This window comes from Pan troglodytes, chromosome 15 (assembly GCF_028858775.2).
Source record: "Pan troglodytes isolate AG18354 chromosome 15, NHGRI_mPanTro3-v2.0_pri, whole genome shotgun sequence".
Taxonomy (NCBI): Eukaryota; Metazoa; Chordata; class Mammalia; order Primates; family Hominidae; genus Pan; species Pan troglodytes.
Genome location: NC_072413.2, coordinates 73843098 through 73864666, shown reverse-complemented (window position 1 = coordinate 73864666; position 21569 = coordinate 73843098). Strand labels below are relative to the sequence as shown.

The window sequence follows — 21569 nt, the reverse complement described above, 5'->3', positions numbered from 1 at the left end:
AGAAGGGAGCCCCTTGACACCTCTGGTACAAACTGGAAATACCTGCATGTTCAAAAGACGAGAACAAAGAAGTTTAAGAGACTACTGTTTTAGTTTTAGTAATGCTCTTCATTTTGAGGACTTAAGAGAATCTGAGTCTTTTCCTTTATAATCACAATTTGAAAGAATAAAGGATAAAAATCAATACAAATCATGCCAACAGAGCAATACACTTCAAGTCATCATTCTCCAAGCCCTGCTATTATCTACCTACACTTTTTGGGACCTGGTTCAAACTCTACAGATCAGGTAAGCAGAGGTGTAAATATTTCCATGTGGAAAACTTGCTTTTTCCAAAGACAGGCGTGGCTTAGCATGTCATTTTCTTTCTTTAGAACTTTCAGGAGCAACTATGCCCTGAGGATATGAGGACAATAAAGCAAAGGTATGTGGCTATAAGATGTGTGGGTTCACAGGATGGATAACCACAGTGAACAGATCGATAACCTGGAGTGATATATATAAAGACAGAAAGAAGGGCAGCCTTATGCTGGTTACTTGTCCAGTTCAGGACTGCAAGAATAGACTAGATCGTCTTCTGCCCAAAGTGCATGGATATTACACAGGACCACACAACTCTGCAGCAAGATGTAGGAGTAGGCACAATTCTAACAATCCAGGCTGCCAGGCATTTTTTTCCAAGAGGTGTGTGTGCTTCTGTAATGTAAGTGTAATTTGAGAAAGGGGCCACTGTACTTCCCGTGTCTCTTTATAACAAAGTAGTAATTGTTAATAACTGAAGAATCATCACTCCTCTCTTGGGATTTTGCCAGTTCAGCAAGAAAAAAATATCAATTTTCAGATATTATCTTCTCCATAGCCTATTTCTTAATCCATTTGAGAAATGGAGTTCTCTGGTTTTCTTCAAGGCCAATGAACCCATTTTGGATAGATTCTTAGAAGTACCCCTATTCTCTCCCCCAAACTAAAAGCCAGGCTGTCTTCTTCCTCACTTCCAACCAGGTTGTTCAGCTATACTTGGGTTTTGTTTCTGAATGTAGAAACAGTTACTAAATGAAATGCAAGAGGCCTCAGGACAGGAACGCATGCACTTCAATGGCTGACAGCCAGGTGATTTTGCCATGTAGAGGGATCCACACCCTTCTTGTGTGGCTACAGCCAGGTCAATGCCAGCAAAACACATACTGTTAAAACATCACTTGTGTAACACAGGCTACGGATGAAGTGCTATGCCCAGTTGCTTAGAACTGGGTGATGTAAACCTAATTCATGGTTCTTCCTGGTTCCTTGTATTGCAAGTTAAAGATATTTATCCTCTTAATGTTTGTTCTAAGAATGTACATGTTGGATACAGTATGGCAAAGTTGGTGTGGCCACAGGAGGAAAACAAAAACAAGGCTCGGAAGGAAGGTATCGTTTATTCTGACAGCTCCCAGAGAGGGGGTCACTGCACACTAAGCAGGGTCACAGTGAATGCACCAGTGTCAGTCTGGAGGCAGAAGACAGCAGTGGGGGGAAAAGCATAGGTCAGAACCTTTGCTGGGGCTTCCATAGGAAAGGCAAGGCAGGGCAATTAAACAGCTTTGGATTGGCTGGATTGGCTAGTTTTGATAATTCCAGGGGGCTTCGGGGCACAGGGATGGTATCTAGTTGCCTGGTACCTGGCCCTGAGATGATTTTAGGGCAGGGGAAATTTTGGGTTGGTGTGTGAAAGTTTGATAAGGAGGTTGGGTGTAGATACTCAGGACTGGTTGGTTTGCATATAAAAGATGTGCTCATGGACAAGTTGTTACTACGTTTAGGAATTAACTAGCCCTGTGAAAGGCACTCTCTCCCCTGGGCCTGCAAGGATCCCAAATGCCAGGGCACTAAGAATACAGAAAATGGCCAGGTGTGGTGGTTCACGCCTGTAATACCAGCACTTTGGGAGGCCAAGGCAGGTGGATTGCTTGAGCTCAGGGGTTCGAGACCAGCCTGGGCAATATGGCAAAACCCCATCTCTACTAAAAATATGAAAAATTAGCTGTGCATTGTGGCACATGCCTGTAGTCCCAGCTACTCAGGAGGCTGAGGTGGGAGGATCGCTTGATCCCAAGAGGCGGAGGCTGCAGTGAGCCATGATCACACCACTGCACTCCAGCTTGTGCAACAGAGCAAGACCCTGTCTAAAAAAATATATATATATATATACAGAAAATAAGAAAATGTAGTTAATATAATTAGCCCTCTGATGAACAGACAAATACAGAATCTAAGAAAACAAAGAACAATGTAGGTATTTAAATATGACACTTGCCCTGGGCAGCATACAGGGGTCATACACAGGCTTTGCTCCTAATATCCTTCAGCACAGCTCCCTCCACTCTGATAAGGACAACTGACGTTTTTCTCAGTGTTATAAAACATGTAATGCAAACACAACTCAAATTCTCTAACCTGACTGCCTCTCTAAACCCACATATGAAGAGGTTCTAGGACTGTCATGGCTAGTGATGACATTCGTTTGTGATTATGGTTGAAGGGACCTCTGCTGCCTACACTGCATTCGCAATAAAAAGAAAGCATGCTTCAGGTGATGGGCTGAGGCCTGTGGGGTTCTGCCTCCTCACTTTGTAAACAACCTAATTCTTCTGCTCAAGAGATGCAGCCCACTGCCATCGGCCACATGCCAGGCTGGTGGGCCTGACTCTGCAGCTTCCCAGCAGTGACGGTGGTGTCATAGGAGCTGGACTTCTGAGACCCTCTGATCCACTCTGTCCTCTTTGTCCATACACACATGCTGTCTCATCGCCTCAGCTAATCACAAAGCACAGCATCAGTCATCCCTCGCTTATACACAGCTCAGGCTCAGCATGGCTGTATCTGCAACAGAGATCAAAATGTTGAGAAATGGGCTCTTTCCCAAGGCTTCTTTTGCTGATGGTCCCATTTTGCCATGTAATGTTCAGGGTGGATTGTAAAGGATACTAATGAACGAGGTTCAAGGAAAGTGATATTATAACTGTGGCAGGTCCAAGTATCACAGTCCTAGAAGCAGATGGACATGAGTACTTCTTGGCAGGCCATCAGTTTAGTTTGGAGCTTGGTGTCACATTTGTTCTTCTGGCTGCCAGTCTCCTAAGGGAAATATTGACCTTCTTGCTTTAGTCTTCTATATTTTATTAGTTATTCATCATTGGACAGGCTGCTTAGTATCAGAATTAAAGGGCCATTGGCTAAGAATTACCAATAGAACTCTGGTTGTTTTCAGTTTCTCCAGTAAATTTTGGTATATGACCAAGCCATGGATTTGGTGTTCCCTTCTCTCTTCTCATTCCTTTCTGGAAAGAGTTTAGATGGGCTAGGGAAAGATATTTGAAGCTTGCTGATCCAATGTAAATGAATCCTGTGGTGGGTAAATAATTTTCCTCTCTCTTTTGCACTCCTGGGGTATTCTGATGAATAACGCTTCTCAAATAAGTTTATAAATATTCCCCCAGAAGTAAGAAGAGTATTAGCCTCATGGCAGGTGTGCTGTTAATGCATCAGTGTGTAGGGCAGAACAAAGAGGAAAGGAATTATCAAAGCCTTGAAGTTTCGCAGAATTTTCTGGAAATTTTTGAAGGCCATGGCTGGGAACAAAATACTGATGGCAGTGCTGGTGAAGTGTGGAAACAGCTTCACAAAATCAAGTTAGACCATGCCTTCGGTGTATGAGCTTTTTTTGGTTGGATGGAGGATGAGGTTTACAGTTTGTTTTGCTGCTAATTATAGCATATGTTTATTTAAGTAACTCAGCAAAAACACAATTCATCAACCTCACCAAAATTTGAAAAAAAATTTGTTCCCTCCCTGCCTCCCACAATCTGAAAGTCCAGTTTATAAATTCTAGTCTAAAAGCCTTAATAATAAATATCCATTCTCTTTTGCAACTACTGCAACTTTACCTTCAAATATCATGTTTTCCCATATATTATGTTATGCTTTGTGATAACTCAATTATGGTTTTAGTTTCTTTATTTGAACTGTCTTAAAATCCTCGTATTTTTAAACAAAAGCCTCTAGTAATAGTAGAGAAAGTTCTTACTGCCACAGCGCCACCTACTGGTAGACCATTATAGGAGCAAACTATTTGGAGCTCAACTTTGACCCAGTTTGGGAGCATCCTTCTAAGTTTTGGTTTATAAAGCCCCAACTTCACTGTCATTTTGAGAAGCTATAACTTCTTTTGGTAGCCACTAAGTCTCTTGCTGTAGTATAAAGTCAGCAAGTGAAAATGATAAAAATATGCTCTTATTCTTACCGTTACCTTAAATTGGCCCTGACTTCACCGACTTTGATTTTCTCTGTCCTATAACTGCAGCAAGGGCTTCAGATTGTGTGGGCAAGGGTTTGGATGTGGCGAAAATAACTTGGGGAGTATCCAAAGATCCTGAAAAATGGAAAAAAGAATCCCTACTTAACACTACGTTTGATTTTGGCCCAAAGGACACAAGGTAAAATCTGAAACTAGGTTAAGGGGATCACCGTTCCCCCAGATACTGCCACCCCACTTCCTGTCAAATTCCAATTCACAGTCTCTCTTTTGCTTTTGAACAGCGTAAAAGTGGGTGATCAACCCAAATTCTTACCCCTCTGGCTCTGGAAAGAAAATCTGGGGAGCAATCAGGGGGATAGGATTTAGTTTTATGCGACTGTACTCCAGATCCACCCAGGAACTCCAAAAACTATATAACACGTGGTGAAAAGAGTAAGAATCTGATCATGAAAATAGGTCATTCTGTTGAGAGCTGCCAGGCAAGTAATTTTGCTTGAAAGTTAAAGTGACATCTAGATCCTTAGGGTTTTGGCTCCACAGGGTTTACTATATAGTAATGTTCCTTTCTATTGTTGTCTCAGGGACCCAACGAAGTGGGCAGTCAGAGTCACACTGATGCGCTGTTGCCCCATCCCCATCCAAAAAGCACAAAGCTATAGTACATTTTACTAGGGCCAGAAACAACGAACATTTAATAAGGACACTGCTCACTGCTTGCAAATGAAATCCATCATTGATTTTCTAAAGGTGGTAAGGTCCCTTCCACCAATTGCAGACTACTAAGAGCTTAAAAATAAAAGGAGGGAGAGGTTGGGCTCCAGAACAGGAAAGGCTTAGGCAGAAGCTAAGGGGCAGGGATGAGGGCAGCTGCTGCGGCTTCAGACTCCTACAGTAATGGTAGTTTACATTATCAAATCAGCATGAGAGAAATGTCAGTTATCTAATCTGTTGCTCTCTGCTATTTTAGTTTACCATCACCACCTCAGAACTCAAGAAGAACACCACGGTTATAAAGAAGGAAGGCCAACGACTTTGGCTTTGGGCCAAGAGCTCTCACTCCAGCTTCCTTCTCAAGTTTCCAAATTTGCTGACTCTAAACCTTCCCTTCCACAGCAAACTACTAATATAAAGCCTGAGGTTGGTAAGTCAAGGAAAAACCACATTCATGGAGTACTCCAGGCACTCTGCTAGGAGCTTTCAATTCACTATCTCATTTAATGTTCATAATACCAAGAATGCCATTAAGCCACCATCTATAGGAAAGGACTCTGAGTTGTTTTTCAACAGTGCCCTGGGACGAATCACTATCTCATTCAGACTGCCAGAGAACAGTCACACAGCCGAAAGCCTGGCTGGCAAGACTTACAGGAAGAATTAAGGAACTAGAAAACAGACTTCTGCTATAGTCTTGGACTCAATATCATGTTTAACGGATTGAATTAACTGGACCAGATGGGCTAAATACCTTTCAAAGATGGTTTAGGGATTCCTACATAGGCACACGCTTCCCAGGTCTCAGGGAGAGGTGTAAACTTTTAGACTTATATTATGAGAGTTGTTCTTCTTTCTTGTGGGTTTACAGAAAAATGTTGCTACTAGCAACCTAATCTCCTTTTTGTAGGATATCCTTCTGAACCCCTAGGATAGAACTGCTTTAAATCTACTTGTAATACAGAAAACAAATGATTTGCAGTTCAAATGTTGGTGTGCCTGGCAGTTACTTACTAGTTGTACAAATAACTGTAACAGATTTAGTTACTAATGCTGTGAAGGTAAAATGTTCATCGGGAAGTATGGAAAATGCCTGAAGCTTACTATATCATGCACCTCAGTGTTTCTTTAACTAAGGATCAGGAACACCAGAAAAATCAGAGTAGAAACAAATTCAAAAAGTTCAGAGGCCCAGAGCCTATTGGTGACAAAAGCAGTAAGTAATAAACTACCTAAACAATGAAGAAGAATGATCTGCTTGTTACCATAAAGTAGAATTAGCAGGGAAAGGTCACTATGAGAAGCCAGGAAGAAATACAACTTCTTCTTCTTGCTCTATGGTTTCATACTGACACCAAGTTCAGTATGAGTGCCACAAAATCTTCTAAATAACGTTACCAAGAGTCAGTAAACAGTAATTCACGGTCAAGATGCTGCAAGTATGACCCACCTGACCACCCAAGTTTCCAACTGGCTCAGCTGGAGTGCATGCAAAGTTCAATTCAACACTTAATTTATCAATCAGACACGCAAATGAAGTATAGTCAGGGAACTCCTTGGGTTTGTGAACTTCTCTAGCAGAAGCAAACTTGAAGAGCCAAAGGGGTTCTCATAGGGTATCTCACAGAAATCCTTCACACTTGGCCATGATTCCCTTGTGCCATTACTTCGCAGTCCATAACAATCCCAGGTGAAGGTTTACTTTCTTAAAAATATAGTTAACTACCATGTTCTAGTAATTCTTTTTTTCTTTCCTTTTTTTTTTTTGGAGGAGTGAGGTGAGTAGATACCCATCAAGTATTTCTTGAATTCAGGTTCTAAAATGTTCAGTGGAGAACAAATCCTTATACTCCTATCATACTTCCATGGATCAGTGTGGCTGGGAACTGGGGCATGAGCAGGGAGTGGAAAGAGAAAAGGTTATGGGGTAGTAGTGGCCCGGGTGTAGTTACAGTAGTTATAGCGCCTTCCCTATATATTGCTTCATTTAATCCTCACTATAAGCCTTATGAGATACATATAATTATCCCCAGGATGTAGTCAAGTAACTGGCTTTTTTTTTTTTTTTAATTAGAGGTAGGGTCTTGCCCTGTCACCCAGGCCGGAGTACAGTGGCAGGATCACAACTCACTGCAGCCTTGAATTCCTGGGCTGAAGTGATCCTCCCACCTCAGCCTCTTGAGTAGCTAGGACTACCAGCATGTCACACCACACCTGGCTAATTAAAAACATTTTTTTTTGTAGAGATAGGGTCTCACTCTGTTGCCCAGGCTGGTCTCAAGGGATCCTCCTGCCTCGTCCTTCCAAAGCATTGGGATTATAGGCATGAGCCACTGTACCTGGCCTGAGCTTCTCAGAGATCTTGTAATCATTTTAAGGTGTATTATGTCAATCCTTGACCCCTAACCACCCAGCCCCCTCCTGCTTAAAACTCCTCGATGGCTCCTTATTGCTGTCAGGGCAATGACCAAGTTCCCTACATGGCTCATAAAATGGCCCTACTACCTCACAACCTTTTCTCTTTCCAGTCCCTGCTCATGCCCCAGTCCCCAGCCACACTGATCCATGGAAGCCTGTGGAACACAGCACGTTTTCACTTCCCCCCGGTCTTTGCTTGCACTGTTCCCTCTTCCTAGAACTCCTTCCACCTGTGCCTTTCCTCTCCTGGCTGACTCGTCCACATTCCAGTGTCAGCTTCGATGTTTTTCCTCTAGGAAGCCGTTCCCAGTCCCTAGAGATCTGGGCTCGACTGCTTAGGTTCAAATATGCCCCACTGCTTACTAGTTGTGAGACTTCAGACAAGTTTTATAATCTGCCTTTATTTCTTCAGCCATAAATGGGGAATATAGTTCCTACATTATATGCCTGTTCAGTGAACAAGTGAGTTATTACACATAAAGCATTCAGAACTGTGCCTGACACATAGCAAATCCTCAGTCAATGTAGTCTGTTGTTATTCTATGTGTCTCAGGCATGCAATAATACCCACTTTGCAGCACATTCCCTGCTGACTTTTCTATCTCCTTTAGTCTTTAAGTTCCCTGAGAGCAGACTGTCTTGTTCACCCTGTGTGTATCTCAGTGCCCAGCATGTTATTTTCTCTAGAGTAGGTACTCAGTAATAAATATTTGTTCAATTTTCTGACTTATCAGTGCATTTTTATTAATTATTATTCATAGAAACTATCTCTGGACCAACACTGCCTAACTTATCTGTATGCACCTACATTGAGAGGCTTCAGGCTGTCAGTAACAACCTGTCCACAGACCATGGCATTAGCACAACACGTAGATCAAAGACCAGAGCTCCAGCTCTGCATCCACGCATAAGCTTCAACAAGCCCTCAACTTTCTGAGCCTGTTTCCTCAAGTGGAGGGGATAAGATCAAACTCACAGGGCTGTGTGAGAATTAAGTGAGAGATACAACATGTGGAAATACAACATAGACAGTGAAATACCAGTCAATACGGGAAATCTGAATTAAATGCTGCAAATCTGACAGCATTTTATAAGATGGCGAGGTTTCATTTACCCTAAGCTAGTTCCAGAAAATGCCTATTTTAGGCTGCCAAGACTATTTTAAAGAAGAATGCAACAAAAATGCCCATTTGCCAATGTTTTGAGAGGCTAGATGTTTCATTCTTTGAACTGGGGCTCTCTTTGGAGGCAGAAGAGAGAATGTGCCAAGCCCAACACCTTCCCTGTCATCTATCCAGTTGCAGAAGAGCTGGTGCCCACTAACCTGTAGAGCTGGTGATGGGCACAAAGGCTGCAGGGTTAAGGCTGCTTTGGAGTCCATTCAGCTGCCCTTCCGCGGAGGACCCTCTGAAACACAAAGGAACTTGGTCAGACCTGCAGGCGGAAAGGTGAGGTCAGGTGCAGGACCTCTGATGGCTTCGCTTCTTGCTCTTGGTGCTTCTTCTCCTGTGGCTCATTCACTCGCTTCCTTCAAGGCTTTGTTCAAATGTCACCTTATCAGAGAAGACTCTATGACAAACCTCCACACTTCTGAAATAGTATATATTTTGAGATTTATTGTTAATTTCTCCCTACTGAAATGTAGTGTCAAGAAAGCATGGGCCTTCATCATTGCTGTGTCTCCAGTGCCTAGAATAGTGCCTGACACATAACAGGTACTCAATAAATAGTTGTTTATTGAAGGAAAAAATTATATTTCTGGTATTGACTTACCTAAATCATATGAAAACACATTTTTAAAAAAGCAAGTCTCATGTGGAACAGTGGTTTTCAACTGGGGAAGTGGGGAAGGAGAGATTATGTGTCCCCTGAGCCAACGAGGGACACCCAACAATGTCAAAACATCTGTGGTTATCACAACTGTGGGGTGCTACTGGCAGCTAGCAGGCAGAGGCCAGGAATACTGCTACGCATTCCACAGCACACAGGAAAATGCCCCAAACTAAGAATTATCTACTCCATGGTGTCAATAATCCCAAGACTGAGAAATGTACACAGCATCTCCCCTCATGCCAACTTTGACAAGAGATATGACAGAGTATATCTGATTCTTTGGGCAGAGGTTCCCTAGCCATATGTCTCAGAAATCCTAGGACTAGTCTGATGCCCTACAGCCCAAGTCAAGCCTCCCTGTTTAAGGCGCTTACAGCTCTAATTCTTTCTTTGCATTTTTCAAAAGTATAATTATGAAACTGTGTAACTGGTTGCTTAGTATCCATCACCCTTGCTAGAATGTAAGCTCCATAATGACAGAGATTGTATTGGTCTTATTCACTGCTGCTGCATTTTGCACACATCAAATATTTATAATTTTTTTTGAAATATTTGTAATATTTTTGTTGTATATTTATAATATAATATTTTTGTTGGGTCTATCTGCCTTGATTTTAGTTGACGTGTAAAAGTTGTACCTGAGAGATCAAAGCTTTCACATGCTCAGTTCTTTGTTTTTGTTGAGCAACATCCAACCCAACCTTTAGTATCTCTCTCCCGACACTATTTTTCCAGTCAGTCATTCACACAAGACATATTTATTAAGCATTTCCTGTGTTCTGTACTAGTGAGGAGATACGTTAAAGCACGTACATAAAACACAAACTGTGTGCTAAATGCTAAAGAGAAAAAGCACACAGTGTTATGAGAACGAGGCCGGGGAACCTGGTTTAGATGATGAGGACTGTGGTCAAGGATGGTCTTTCTGTGGAAATAATTTCAAGGGAGTCATGAAGTTAGGAGAGGTAGGCATTAGCCAGGAGGAGGGAGACGAAAGAGCGTTTCACGAGGAAATTGCATATATAATGACTCTGAGGCAGAAAGGGGCTTGGAATGTCCTAGGAACCTTTAAAGACCAGCTAAGGAGATAGGATAGGGGTGGGGACAGTCAGGCAGTGTTTGCTGAATGTCTTTGACAGGAATGACCTGGGGTCACTTGTTAATCACACAGCTTTCCAGGTGGGCCTGGGGACAGTGCCCCAGGTGCCCAGGTGATTCATATCATCATTGGCTAGTAGGTAAAGAGCAAAGTGGTATGAGGTGCACCTGGAGAGTCAGGTGGTGTCTGAGGTGCCCACACAGTCCCTACAACCCTGAAAGAGACATGCCGCTTGAGAAGATTCTAGCCCAGCATTAGCGCAAGGATCAGACTGTCTCATAGCCCCTCCCCTCTGGCAAGCAATTTGGGGCCTACCCTCTCCTTTCCACTTTCATTTTGAGGACAAGGGAGCCACAGAGGCAGGAGAGAAAGGGGCAGGGAGCTTCTCCCTTTTCCCATCAGCCTCGGCCTTGGACAGCCACATCTGAAATCCTCACGCATTTTATTTCAGCCCCTTATGGGACCCAAAAACTCTCCCAAAGCATCTGTAGCTGATGTTTGCTCTTCCATGTCCAAGTGAAAAAGTTCTGGAGGGCCTAAGATAAGCTCTTTCCTTTACAGAAGTTAAAAACCATTAGAGCCACTGTGCTTGCTTTAGGAGCAGCTGAGTGGAGCAAAGCCCTGGGCTGGTCTCAATTTCACAAAGTATTAGTGGTTTAAAAAAAAAAAAAAAAAAGGGAAGAAGCCGGCAAAATCTTTGGGTCAGTAGTAGAAACTGGTAGTGAATAATAGAAAACTGCCTGAGGGATGAGAAGAGTCCCTGGGGGGTTAGACTCAATGAATTCTGGGTCTTTAAAACTCTTGAAACTTTTCCCTCTCCTCTCTGGAACCCCCAACCCACCCTTCACCTTCTCAGGCTTTATCCCGTTCTTTACTCAAGATCCTCTAACCCTATGGTCCCTGGTTCCCAGTTTCACTCACTCTTCCATCCTCTTCCCTCCCATCAACTCCCATCAAAGGCCTTGGAGACCACCACAGATTCAGAATTTGAACACTTCTAACGATTCTACTGCTTCTAGCATAGAGTCCCCATTCTCCCTGTGATGTAGAAATGTGTCCACAGCAATCCAAGGGGAAACTCTTGAGTGAATTTTTCCACGGAAACACTGGTGCACAAAATGGTTTAGGTCTGTTATTACTACTTTAGGCACATTATGGGTAAATATGCTTTTGTTGTGATAACATCATTTCCTTGGGAAAATACATTCCAACTTCTGGACAACCTTCCCCTAAATGAGAACTTTTGAAACTCAGCTTGTCTAGAGCCTGCATGTCAACTTGCACTTGCCCCTGCAATGATTCTTTGCTGCTTTCCTAGGAATACATGTGTTTTAGGAAATATTTACGTTGGGAGGTATGTATGTGTTCCCTTGGTTGTCTTTAAGTCAGTTACTATGGTTTAACACCTGGATAACAAGACCTACGTTATAGGCTTTTGAAGACTACGTAAGATGGTGAATATAAAGCACATCTAAGCAGTGACTGGTGTTATATTATGGACTAAATATACATGAACTATTACTAGTAGTAGTATTGTCATTTTTTACTTAGGAATACTGCTTAACACTCTCTGCATTCACTATAAGTCTATCTACATACAGAAATATCAAATTGAATGACTCATTGACTCCAACATCAGTCTGAAATATTAGTGCTAAACTACAGAAGAATGGCCATAGGCATTCTGAACCTGGAAGTTAACAGCAATTTGCTATTAAAGTTACAAGGTAATTAACTGGCAGCCTATAAGACAAAAATCTCATAGTAAAAATTATTCTTAAGATCCCTTAGGAAGAGACGCCACATTTGAGATTGACAGGTTATCTCTTAATAAATCTAATATGTATTTTTCTGCCAGTGTCAGAATGATTTGTTCAACTGTGCACCAAATGAAGTAGGTTTGTATTTAGAAAAGTAGGCTTGTATTATGGGATCATGTTGTATAAACTATGTATTTCTATTTTTACTTTTTTGAGACAGGGTCTTACTCTGTCACCCAGGCTGGAGTGTAGTGGCACAATCACAGCTCACTGCAGCCTCAACTTCCTGGGCTCAGGTGATCCTCCTATCTCAGCCTCCCAAGTGGCTGGGACTACAGGCGTGTGGTACCAGGTCTGGCTAATTTTTGTATTTTTTGTGGAGACAGAGTTTTGCCATGTCACCCAGGCTGGTCTCAAACCCCTGGGTTCACACGGTCTGCCTGCCTTGGCCTCCCAAAGTGCAGGGACTATAGATATAAGCGACTGCACCTGGCCTAAAATATGTATCTTTAAGCATGAGAATAACAGTGCAGTGGGATGCCCTTGCTATAAGAAAGTCCCACGGGAACTGCAGCTGACTGACTGGAGTGATATTTCTCCCATCTTATCCTAAGTGTAAAATCAATTGGAATCAGCCACTTTATTGAAATTATAATCAATTTCTCTCTGAATAGCTGAATGTATAAAGTTAAATATGTGTGTGATACAGTTCCATTATCTGATGTTCTCTGGTCATAGTACACCAGAATATAAAGAAGTGGCTAAAGATGAAGTTAGAAAAACTGGAGTTATAGAAGTATCAAGAGCTTGACAGTGAGAAATACTGAAAAGATGGGACAAAAGGTGCCATTAACTTTACACTACACAAAAGTTAGAGTTCAAACATGAGAAGAGTGATAGATGTGAATATCTAGTCCTTAATTGTTCTTCTTGGAAATTGTCTAGGAGATGGAAAGCTGCTTGATGTAGTTAAAGGTTGAGAGTAAGAAGCTTACTACAATCTCAGCTGTGGTAATGGTCTTATTTAGGTTCTTCTCTGAGGATAAACTGTCAATGATTATTAAAAACTGCTTAAGCCAGGTGCGGTGGCTCACACCTGTAATCCTAGCACTTTGGGAGGCTGAGGCAGGCAGACCTGAAGTCAGGAGTTTGAGACCAGCCTGGCCAACATGGTGAAACCCCATCTCTACTAAAAATACAAAACTAGCCAGGCGTGGCGGCTCATGCCTGTAAAACCAGCTACTTGGGAGGCTGAGGCAGGAGAATCACCTGAACCCAGAAGGCAGAGGTTGCAGTGAGCCAAGATTGCGCCATCACACTCCAGCCTGGGTGACAAGAGTGAAACCCTCATCTCAAAAAATAAATAAATAAATGAATAAATAAAAATAAAATAAAAACTGCTTAAGAGCACACTGCCTGATTAACTTAGCCACTTAAAAACTATAATAAGACACGTGACCACATATAGTAGCAACAAAGAATTCGAAGAACTCAATGAATAGTCGCATGCTCCTCTCTATGAAGTCAAAATCTCTTTCCTCGGGACATGTTCACAGCTGGCAGCTAAAGAGTTTCCTTAAATATTACATGTACACTTCCTAATCCTGAATTTGACTCACTTGCTTCACATCTATCTACTTGTCTTGCCTCTGCCATTTTTCTGAGGTCTGAGAAAGCACCTCAAATGAGCATTATTCCTACTCTGAGGGAACAGCTCTCCTGAGCCTTTCAAAGTAGTTGTTCAATGATGCATTAAAAATAAATAATATCCTTGTAAGATGAAATGCCTGTATTTCATCTTATAGGGATATTACACCCTGTATTAATTATTTTGAAAAATTTCTTCTAGTACAAGTCTCTATTTAAGGAATATAAGCCAATCAACTGGCTGGCTAGGAATTCCACTGGCATCAAGACCACACCATATAGCCAGCCTATATAACTATATAACATATATTTATACATAAAACCCAGTCCAGGAGGGTTATAATGAGCAATAGCCCCACCATCCCTTTTGCTGGTAAGGTTTCTGACATGTTTTTCGTGGATCTTCATTTCTTTATTTGTGGTTTCCTCTATTCTTCTTTTGCCCATTATTTTGATCAGTGGAAACTTTTCTGAAAGCGATATGCTTTCTTTAAGGTCTGTTTTGTTCATTACTTCACAAGGTTGACTGTGGTTTGCTGCTATATTATTTCTGTTTGGGTTCTTTTCAAGGCTTTCCACATCCCCAACACAGGGGTACTAGTTTTCTATTTCAATGGTTTAGTATAAGTTTATCTTGGACTCATGCCACCACATCAGAGATGACCTTTCTGTAGAAGGAAGGACTCACAAAAGGAAAATGCTCAAGATTTTACAGGAAGAGCAAAGCTACAAATGCTGATCTTACCAGGGCTGTGGCAAAACAGACATGGCTGCATCTGTGAAGGTCCTGAAAACAAACACCCCCAAACCTGATCGTTTTTATAAAATACAGCGATAACCAACCTCTTTCAATTCCCAAGAAAAAAGAAACAAAACAAAACAAAAAATACATACCCTGACTTTTCCTACCAAACATTTACTCATAGTAAGTAGCCTACAATTTTCGACATATCCACACACACACAGGTATATGCTGCTTCTTCCTTTTATCTCTCACTCTAGGGATTATGATTCTGAAATGGAAGTTAATGCTAATCCTTAGAAAATAACAATTAGAACATTATTAATTAGGGTCAGGTTCCAAAACCAAATCATGAAACATTTAGTGAAGTCAACTTTTGTGCAGTAAAGGCACTCAGGACTCCATTTTATAAATATACTGCATATTATCTATTCCCCCGTATTTCTGGTTATAGTCCTTTTCATTCCTGAGTAGGCCCTTTTCTCTTTTTATTCATTAGTCTTTCCAGAGGCCATCCCAGTACTTGTCAGTTTCATTCGTTCCTTCAACAAGTATTTAATGACCCCCTACCACATGCCAGATACAGTTGGAGGCACTGTTCTCTCATGTTCTGCCATGCACCTGACTGTTGTAGGAGATTTCTGTATTTTTTTCCTTTCTATATTTTAATTAGTTTACTCTGTTGTCCTTTCATAGCTTTTCGAATTAAACAATTAACTCACTTATTTTTAATCCTTCTTGTCCTTTAAATAAATGTATTAAGAGTTTATTTTTGAGTGCAGTTTTGGTTATTCCACAAATCTGATGTGTAGTACTTTTAGAGCCATACAGTTTAAAATATTTTATAATTTTCATTATATCTCTTTAATGCATGAGTAATAGGTACTCTATTTTTTTTTAAATTTCCAACACATGGATTTTTTTTAAAAAAAAAACCTCTTTTTATTATTTCTAACTTAAGTGCTTTGTGGTTGAAGAGTGTGAACCGTTTGATATTGATATTTTGAAGTGCACGGAGCCTTCATTTGTGACATAGTATGTGCTGAATTTTTATAAACATTCCACATATACTCGAATACCATTGAGTGCAGGAGTCCATGCATAGCTGTAACTGCTTTTCAGGCTGTGAGCTGTGATTCATAATTGGGTTGTAAAATGAATTTCAGGGCTCAGAATCAGCGTTAAAAAATAGAAGACAGTATTTAGTGAAATTTTAATTGCACATACACACATACATATAGATAAGTATTTTTGCTGGGTTGCATATAAAATGTTTTTTCTTTTTTTAGATCATTTCGCCCATGACATACCCCTCAGGAAGTCCTGAGAACATGTGCCCCTAAAATGTATTTTCTATTTTAAGTGCTGGTCCAGAAAGATGAAAACCCACTTATTAAAGCAAAATGTTAATTCTGCATTTCAAATATTCAAGTCTTCAGTAATTTTTGAGTTGTTACTGACAGAAGTACATTCAAATAAATTACCCACTAATATTAATGATTTGCAAGTTTCTCCTTATAATTTTGTCAGCTTTTGGTTTCTATATTTTTAAGTTTATGATGTTAAGTGCATACAAGTGCTTTTCTTTATTCCTTAGTGATTTTTGCTATATTTTATCTGGCATTAATATTGCTATACCAGTTTTCCTTCTGATTAGTATTTCATAATTGCTCTTTTCCAACCTTTTATTGTCTACCTTTTGTTGATATTTTACTTTATGTATGTCTCTTTCATGTAGCCAATAACTTAAGTTTTTAAAAAGATGCAATTTGATCATCTCTTTTTTAATGGAAGAGTTTAATCTGTCAACATTTATTTTGGTTACTTGTATATTTGGACTCATTTCTACTATCTTAGTTTTTGTTTTCTATTTATCATCCTTTTCTTTTGCTTTTTTTTTTTTTTTGAGACAGAGTCTTGCTCTGTTGCCCAGGCTGAAGTGCAGTGGCGTGTGATCTCGGCTCACTGCAACCTCAGCCTCCTGGGTTCAAGAGATTCTCCTGCCTCAGCCTCCCGAGTAGCTGGGATTACAGGCACGCGCCATAACGCCCAGCTAATTTTTGTATTTTTAGTAGAGATGGGGATTCACCATGTTGGCCAGGCTGGTTTCGAACCCCTAACCTCAGGTGATCCACCTGTCTCGGCCTCCCAAAGTGCTAGGATTACAGGCATGAGCCACTGCGCCCAGCCTCCTTTGCTTCTAACTTTCCTATCTTCCACTGAATTAATAAAGTATCTACATTTCCCTTTCCCTGCTCTATTGGTTTGAACACTACAGCCTGCATCTTAATTATTTAGCTATTTTTTCCTAAGTGTAAAGTCATTCAGTATTTCTGTCCTGACCTCAAAGTCGACACGGACCCTTATCAATTAAATACTCTAGGTCCCTGTATCTTATCTTTGTTATCTCTAAATGGTTTTCATCTTCTTAAAGACCAATAATTATTTTATAGTCATTAACATTTATTGACATTTTACGGATTTGTTGTATTTCATTGTTTCTTGTTGCCTAATACTTCTGGATTCACTTCTATCTCTATACAGTCTTTACTATTTCCTAGTTTGAATTTCAGGTATACTCTTAGACTTTGAATGTCTCAAATTATTTTTATTTTGCCTTCACTCTTTTTTTTTTTTGAGATGGAGTCTCGCTCTGTTGCCCACGCTGGAGTGCAGTGGCACGATCTTGGCTCACTGTAACCTATGCCTCCCAGGTTCAAGCAATTCTCCTGCCTCAGCATCCTGAGTGGCTGGGATTACAGGCGTGTGCCACCCCGCCCAGCTAATTTTTTGTATTTTTAGTAGAGATGGGGTTTCAACGTGTTAGCCAGGATGGTCTCGATCTCCTGACCTCGTGATCCGCCCACCTCAGCCTCCCAAAGTGCTGGGATTACAGGCGTGAGCCACTGTGCCCAGCCGCCTTCACTCTTGAATGCCAGTTTAGCTATGTATAAAATTCTAGACTGAAAGTTTATTATCAACACTTCGAAGCAATTGGCTACTGTTTTCTAGCACTCATTATTGCTGAGGAGAAGAATGCTGGTACTCTGTGTTCCTTTGCCATTTACGCAGATTTTCTCCCTGGTAATATTTAGACTTCTCTTTACGCTTAATGTTCTGGTTTCTTGCTACTATGATGTGTCTAGAGGTACATTTATTTTGGTACATGAATGAATTTTTTAGCTGAGGACTCATGTCTTCTTCAATTCTGGAAAATTCTGTCATTTTCTAAAAGCGTTGCTTGTCCAATTATCCTTTAGGTCTTTTTTGTGATACTCCTATCAGAGTCACATATCATGTTCCACGAGATACTCCTATTAGACACATGATCTAACATGTCTGACTGTTTTAAAGTATTAATTTATCTGTAAAGAATTCACGTTCCAGTTCTTGATTTTCCTGGCAATCTTTCTTAGAATTAGATTTTTTCATGTGTTTTGGAATTTTGGTTTGCGGGCTTATTTTGAATGGGAATCATTCCCTGTCCTGGTCTCTGTGCTTGCTCATTCCTCCGGGTCTGAAGATTATATAGTTGTCTTTACCCAGACCCCTGACACCAGCCCCAAACCAGGCATTATGGTGGCATTTTGGGGCACTTGCCTCAGTGATATTTAGAAACCAAAGGCAGTTTTGAGACAGGAACAGTTGGAAGGGTATGTCATTGCCTTCCTGACTCTGTAAGGCCCATAGTCTCATATAAAGACATAGGCTCAGTTAGTCGGTTCATGCCAGTTTTACTACTCTCCCATTAGGAGGGCATCCTTCAGTGCAGGGTTTTCAACCTTGCCACTACTGACATGTTGGGCTGGATAATTCTTTGTAGTGCGGGACTGTTCTGTGCTTTGCAGGATGCTCAGCAGGATCTGTAGAGTCTACCCACTAGATGCCAGTCGCACTCCCCCAGTTATGACAAGTATAAATGTCTCCAGATATTGCCAAATGTCTCCTGGGGGGGAAACTGTCCCAGGTTGAAAATCAATTATTTTCAAGTAATGAGCCTGGCTTTAGGTTCTCCTCTTGTAGAGCACTTTGAGCTCCCAATATGACACAGGAGCTTGCCACTGCCTGCTTCAGAAAGCCTGTAGCTTCAGCTTCATTCATTGATTCTCGTTTATTTTGGTATATTTTGGGGCCAAGGAGATATGTGCCTTGTTTTTGAAGCACAGCTAAGTCCCGTAGGTTTTCTTCTTTAAATGTTCATCCATCATAGCTATGTATTTGCAGCACAGGGGGGAAATGGATGTGAAAGTGTGAACTTTGGGAGCCAACTGGCCTGGAAGTCAGTAACTCCAAATCTAATTTTTTCTTTTGTTTGAAACTGAGCCTTTGTCTTCAATTGCCTTTAGAGTTATTAGTGTTGAGGAAATCAGAATATGTTTAAATTTCCACAGGCTCACCAGCAGAACCAAATCACACTTATAAGTAACAACCTACCAACAAAACAAATGTGATTTCTTTTAGTAGGAAACAAGAGCAGCTGCAGAATACAACTATGCTGACCAGCAGACATTGGATGCAATATATGTCAGGGAAACACATTATCTCATTTAACCCTATGAACAACTCCAAGACATAAGTGATATTTTATAGATAATGAAACAGAAGCTTAGCGCTATCTCTAGAAAAGTTAGTTAAGCCAAGGAACCAGGATCCGAATCCCATTTCAAATTCCAGACTATTAACAACTGTACTCTACTGTCTCCCATACGCTACTCTACAAGGCATAAATAATGAGATCATTGTTATTTACTGACCTTTGATGCATATGACTTGACACAGAATACCATGTCACCACCACCACTGCCATCACTATCTCCACCACTTCCATCTCCACCATCACCACTGCCATTTGCTGAGAACTTACGAATATAAGCTATCTCAGGCACTGGGAATGAGTTTATCCCTTCTCTCAAAAACAAACCATGCAAGCAGAGATCTGATCTGTCTTGTCCACTGGTGTTATCACCATTGAACATTGCTGTCTAGGGCAATGTTGAGCAAAACAGACATTCAATATATATGTGATGAAAGGGTGAAGACAGGGTATCTGTCTTTGAGAGAGCTATAGAAAGCAGAACATATGAAAAAAGGAAAAATAAAACAAGGAGGTAGATGGCAGAGTCAGATGAGGAGGTGAGGAAGGGGCAGCTGGGAAGGATGCACCAAGGTGAGACACTAAAACCCAATCTTGAATTAAAGGCAGGACTTAGGTTCAAGAGGCCTAAGGGCACTCTGCAGAGATGACATGGATATGTAGGAACAAAGAATGGGAAGCATGTGTGTGGAACAGTCTGTGTGCAAAGCCGTGATAGAGTATGAAGAAGGCAGGAGACAGGAGAGAGGTCATATTGCAGAAGGCTTGAATGTCAGAGTCAGGACTCTCAACTTTATCTTGTGGGCACCTGGAAGCCTCCAAAGATTTCAGAAAAATGGGCCAGGTGCAGCGGCTCACGCCTGTAATCCCCGCACTTTGGGAGGCTGAGGTGGGCAGATCATGAGGTCAGGAGATCAAGACCATCCTGGCCAACACGGTGAAACCCCGTCTCTACTAAAAATACAAAAAATTAGCTGGGCTTGGTGGTGCATGCCTGTAGTCCCAGCTACTCTGGAGGCTGAGGCAGGAGTATCGCTTGAACCTGGCAGACAGAGGCTGCAGTGAGTCAAGATCGCGCCACTGCACTCCAGCCTGGGTGACACGGCGAGACTCCATCTCAAAAAAACAAAAACAAAAAAAAAGATTTCAGAAAAATAGTTTGAAGAACTATTTTGGAGACGATTTTTAAAAATGGTTCCTGGGCCTACTCATGTGTTTAAGAAGAACCAATTTAGGCAGTTTGAAAATTTCCACTTGTTCTATGTTCTAGTTAAATCTTCTTTTTCTTCAAGAAGAACCAATTTATACTTGATATTTTTCAAAATATTATCTTTCATCTAGTTTTTAAAATTGTACATAGTGTGCCGTGTTCTCCTAATTTTTCAGTCTCTTCTATATCTACTTTTAAAGTATTTTTCTTATGTTTACTGCTCTTATTCTTCTGGCAGAAGTATGTTTATTTTCTTCTTCTGGGTTCCCCTGACCCAAACTAAATAAGGTTTTGAACTTAACTAATTTTATTGCTTGCTTTTCACTTTATATTACTTTTCTTCTTAATTTCCTTAAATCTGTTTTTCTTAGCTTTGTTTTACGGTTCCTTTTCTAACTTCATGTGATAAAAGCTTACTTCAGTTATGACAAATATGCGGCCTATTCACGACTCTCAGCATCTTCCCTATGTGTGGCGGATGCTACTAACCTATCAAAGCACTCTTTTTTGCTGAGCTCAGGGAAGTCCTCATGGGTCTTTCCAAAACAACACTGGGCAATCACCTGAAGCCAGTTTATCTATTGAAGCCAATTTACCATTTGTATCTTGGTTAATTTCTTTTTCATCTTTCAGTATTTTAGTAATGAAAATGATGAAGATTATGAATTTACCTTTGAGTACATCTTTGACTCCCTCCCTCCTTCCCTTCCTTCCTTCTTTGACAGATTACCTTTGAGTACATCTTTGCCTGACTTCCTTCCTCCCTCCCTCCCTCGCTTCTTCCCTTCCTTCCTTTTTTTTTTTTTTTTTTTTTTAAGAGTCTCGCTCTGTTGCCCAGGCTGGAGTGCAGTGGCACAATCTTGGCTCACTGCAACCTCCACATCCCAGGCTCGAGCAATTCTCATGCCTCAGCCTCCTGAGTAGCTGGGACCACAGGAGCCATGCCACCACGCCTGGCTAATTTTTGTATATTTTGGTAGAGACGGGGTTTTGCCATGTTGGCCCGGTTGGTCTAGAACTCCTGACCTCCGGTGATCCCCACCTGCCTCGGCCTTCCAAAGTGCTGGGATTACAGGTGTGAGGCACCGCACCCAGCCTTTATATTTAATATCTCATTTTATTGTAAAGTGGTCTGAGAATGAGGCATGTATAATTTCTACTTTTTGAGGACTTAATTGAAACGTTCCAGTTTAGAAAACTATTCCACAAGATCTCTGTAGGGCACAAAGTTATGTATCTATTGATTTAATCTTATTAA

At 41.0% G+C, this 21569-nt stretch overlaps 1 protein-coding gene across 40 annotated transcripts in view; it reads right to left on the bottom strand.

Moving 5' to 3' along the window:
• TTLL5 (tubulin tyrosine ligase like 5) overlaps nucleotides 1-21569 on the bottom strand; it is a 297856-nt gene that overhangs the window by 48029 nt on the left and 228258 nt on the right. For 14 of the 40 annotated variants that reach the window (XM_063793745.1, XM_063793748.1, XM_063793750.1 and 11 more), the window contains 2 exons: nucleotides 8751-8833; nucleotides 4289-4411 (listed from right to left, as the gene is read on the bottom strand). The exons of 9 other annotated variants lie outside the window; for them this stretch is intronic. In XM_063793745.1, coding sequence (XP_063649815.1) covers nucleotides 4290-4411; nucleotides 8751-8833 — 205 coding nt within the window. In that variant the 3' untranslated portion in view covers nucleotide 4289. Of the gene's footprint in view, nucleotides 1-4282; nucleotides 4412-8750; nucleotides 8834-21569 lie in introns of all 40 variants that reach the window. 17 more of the 40 variants (XM_054666137.2, XM_024348809.3, XM_016926458.4 and 14 more) reach the window with 2 other exon arrangements.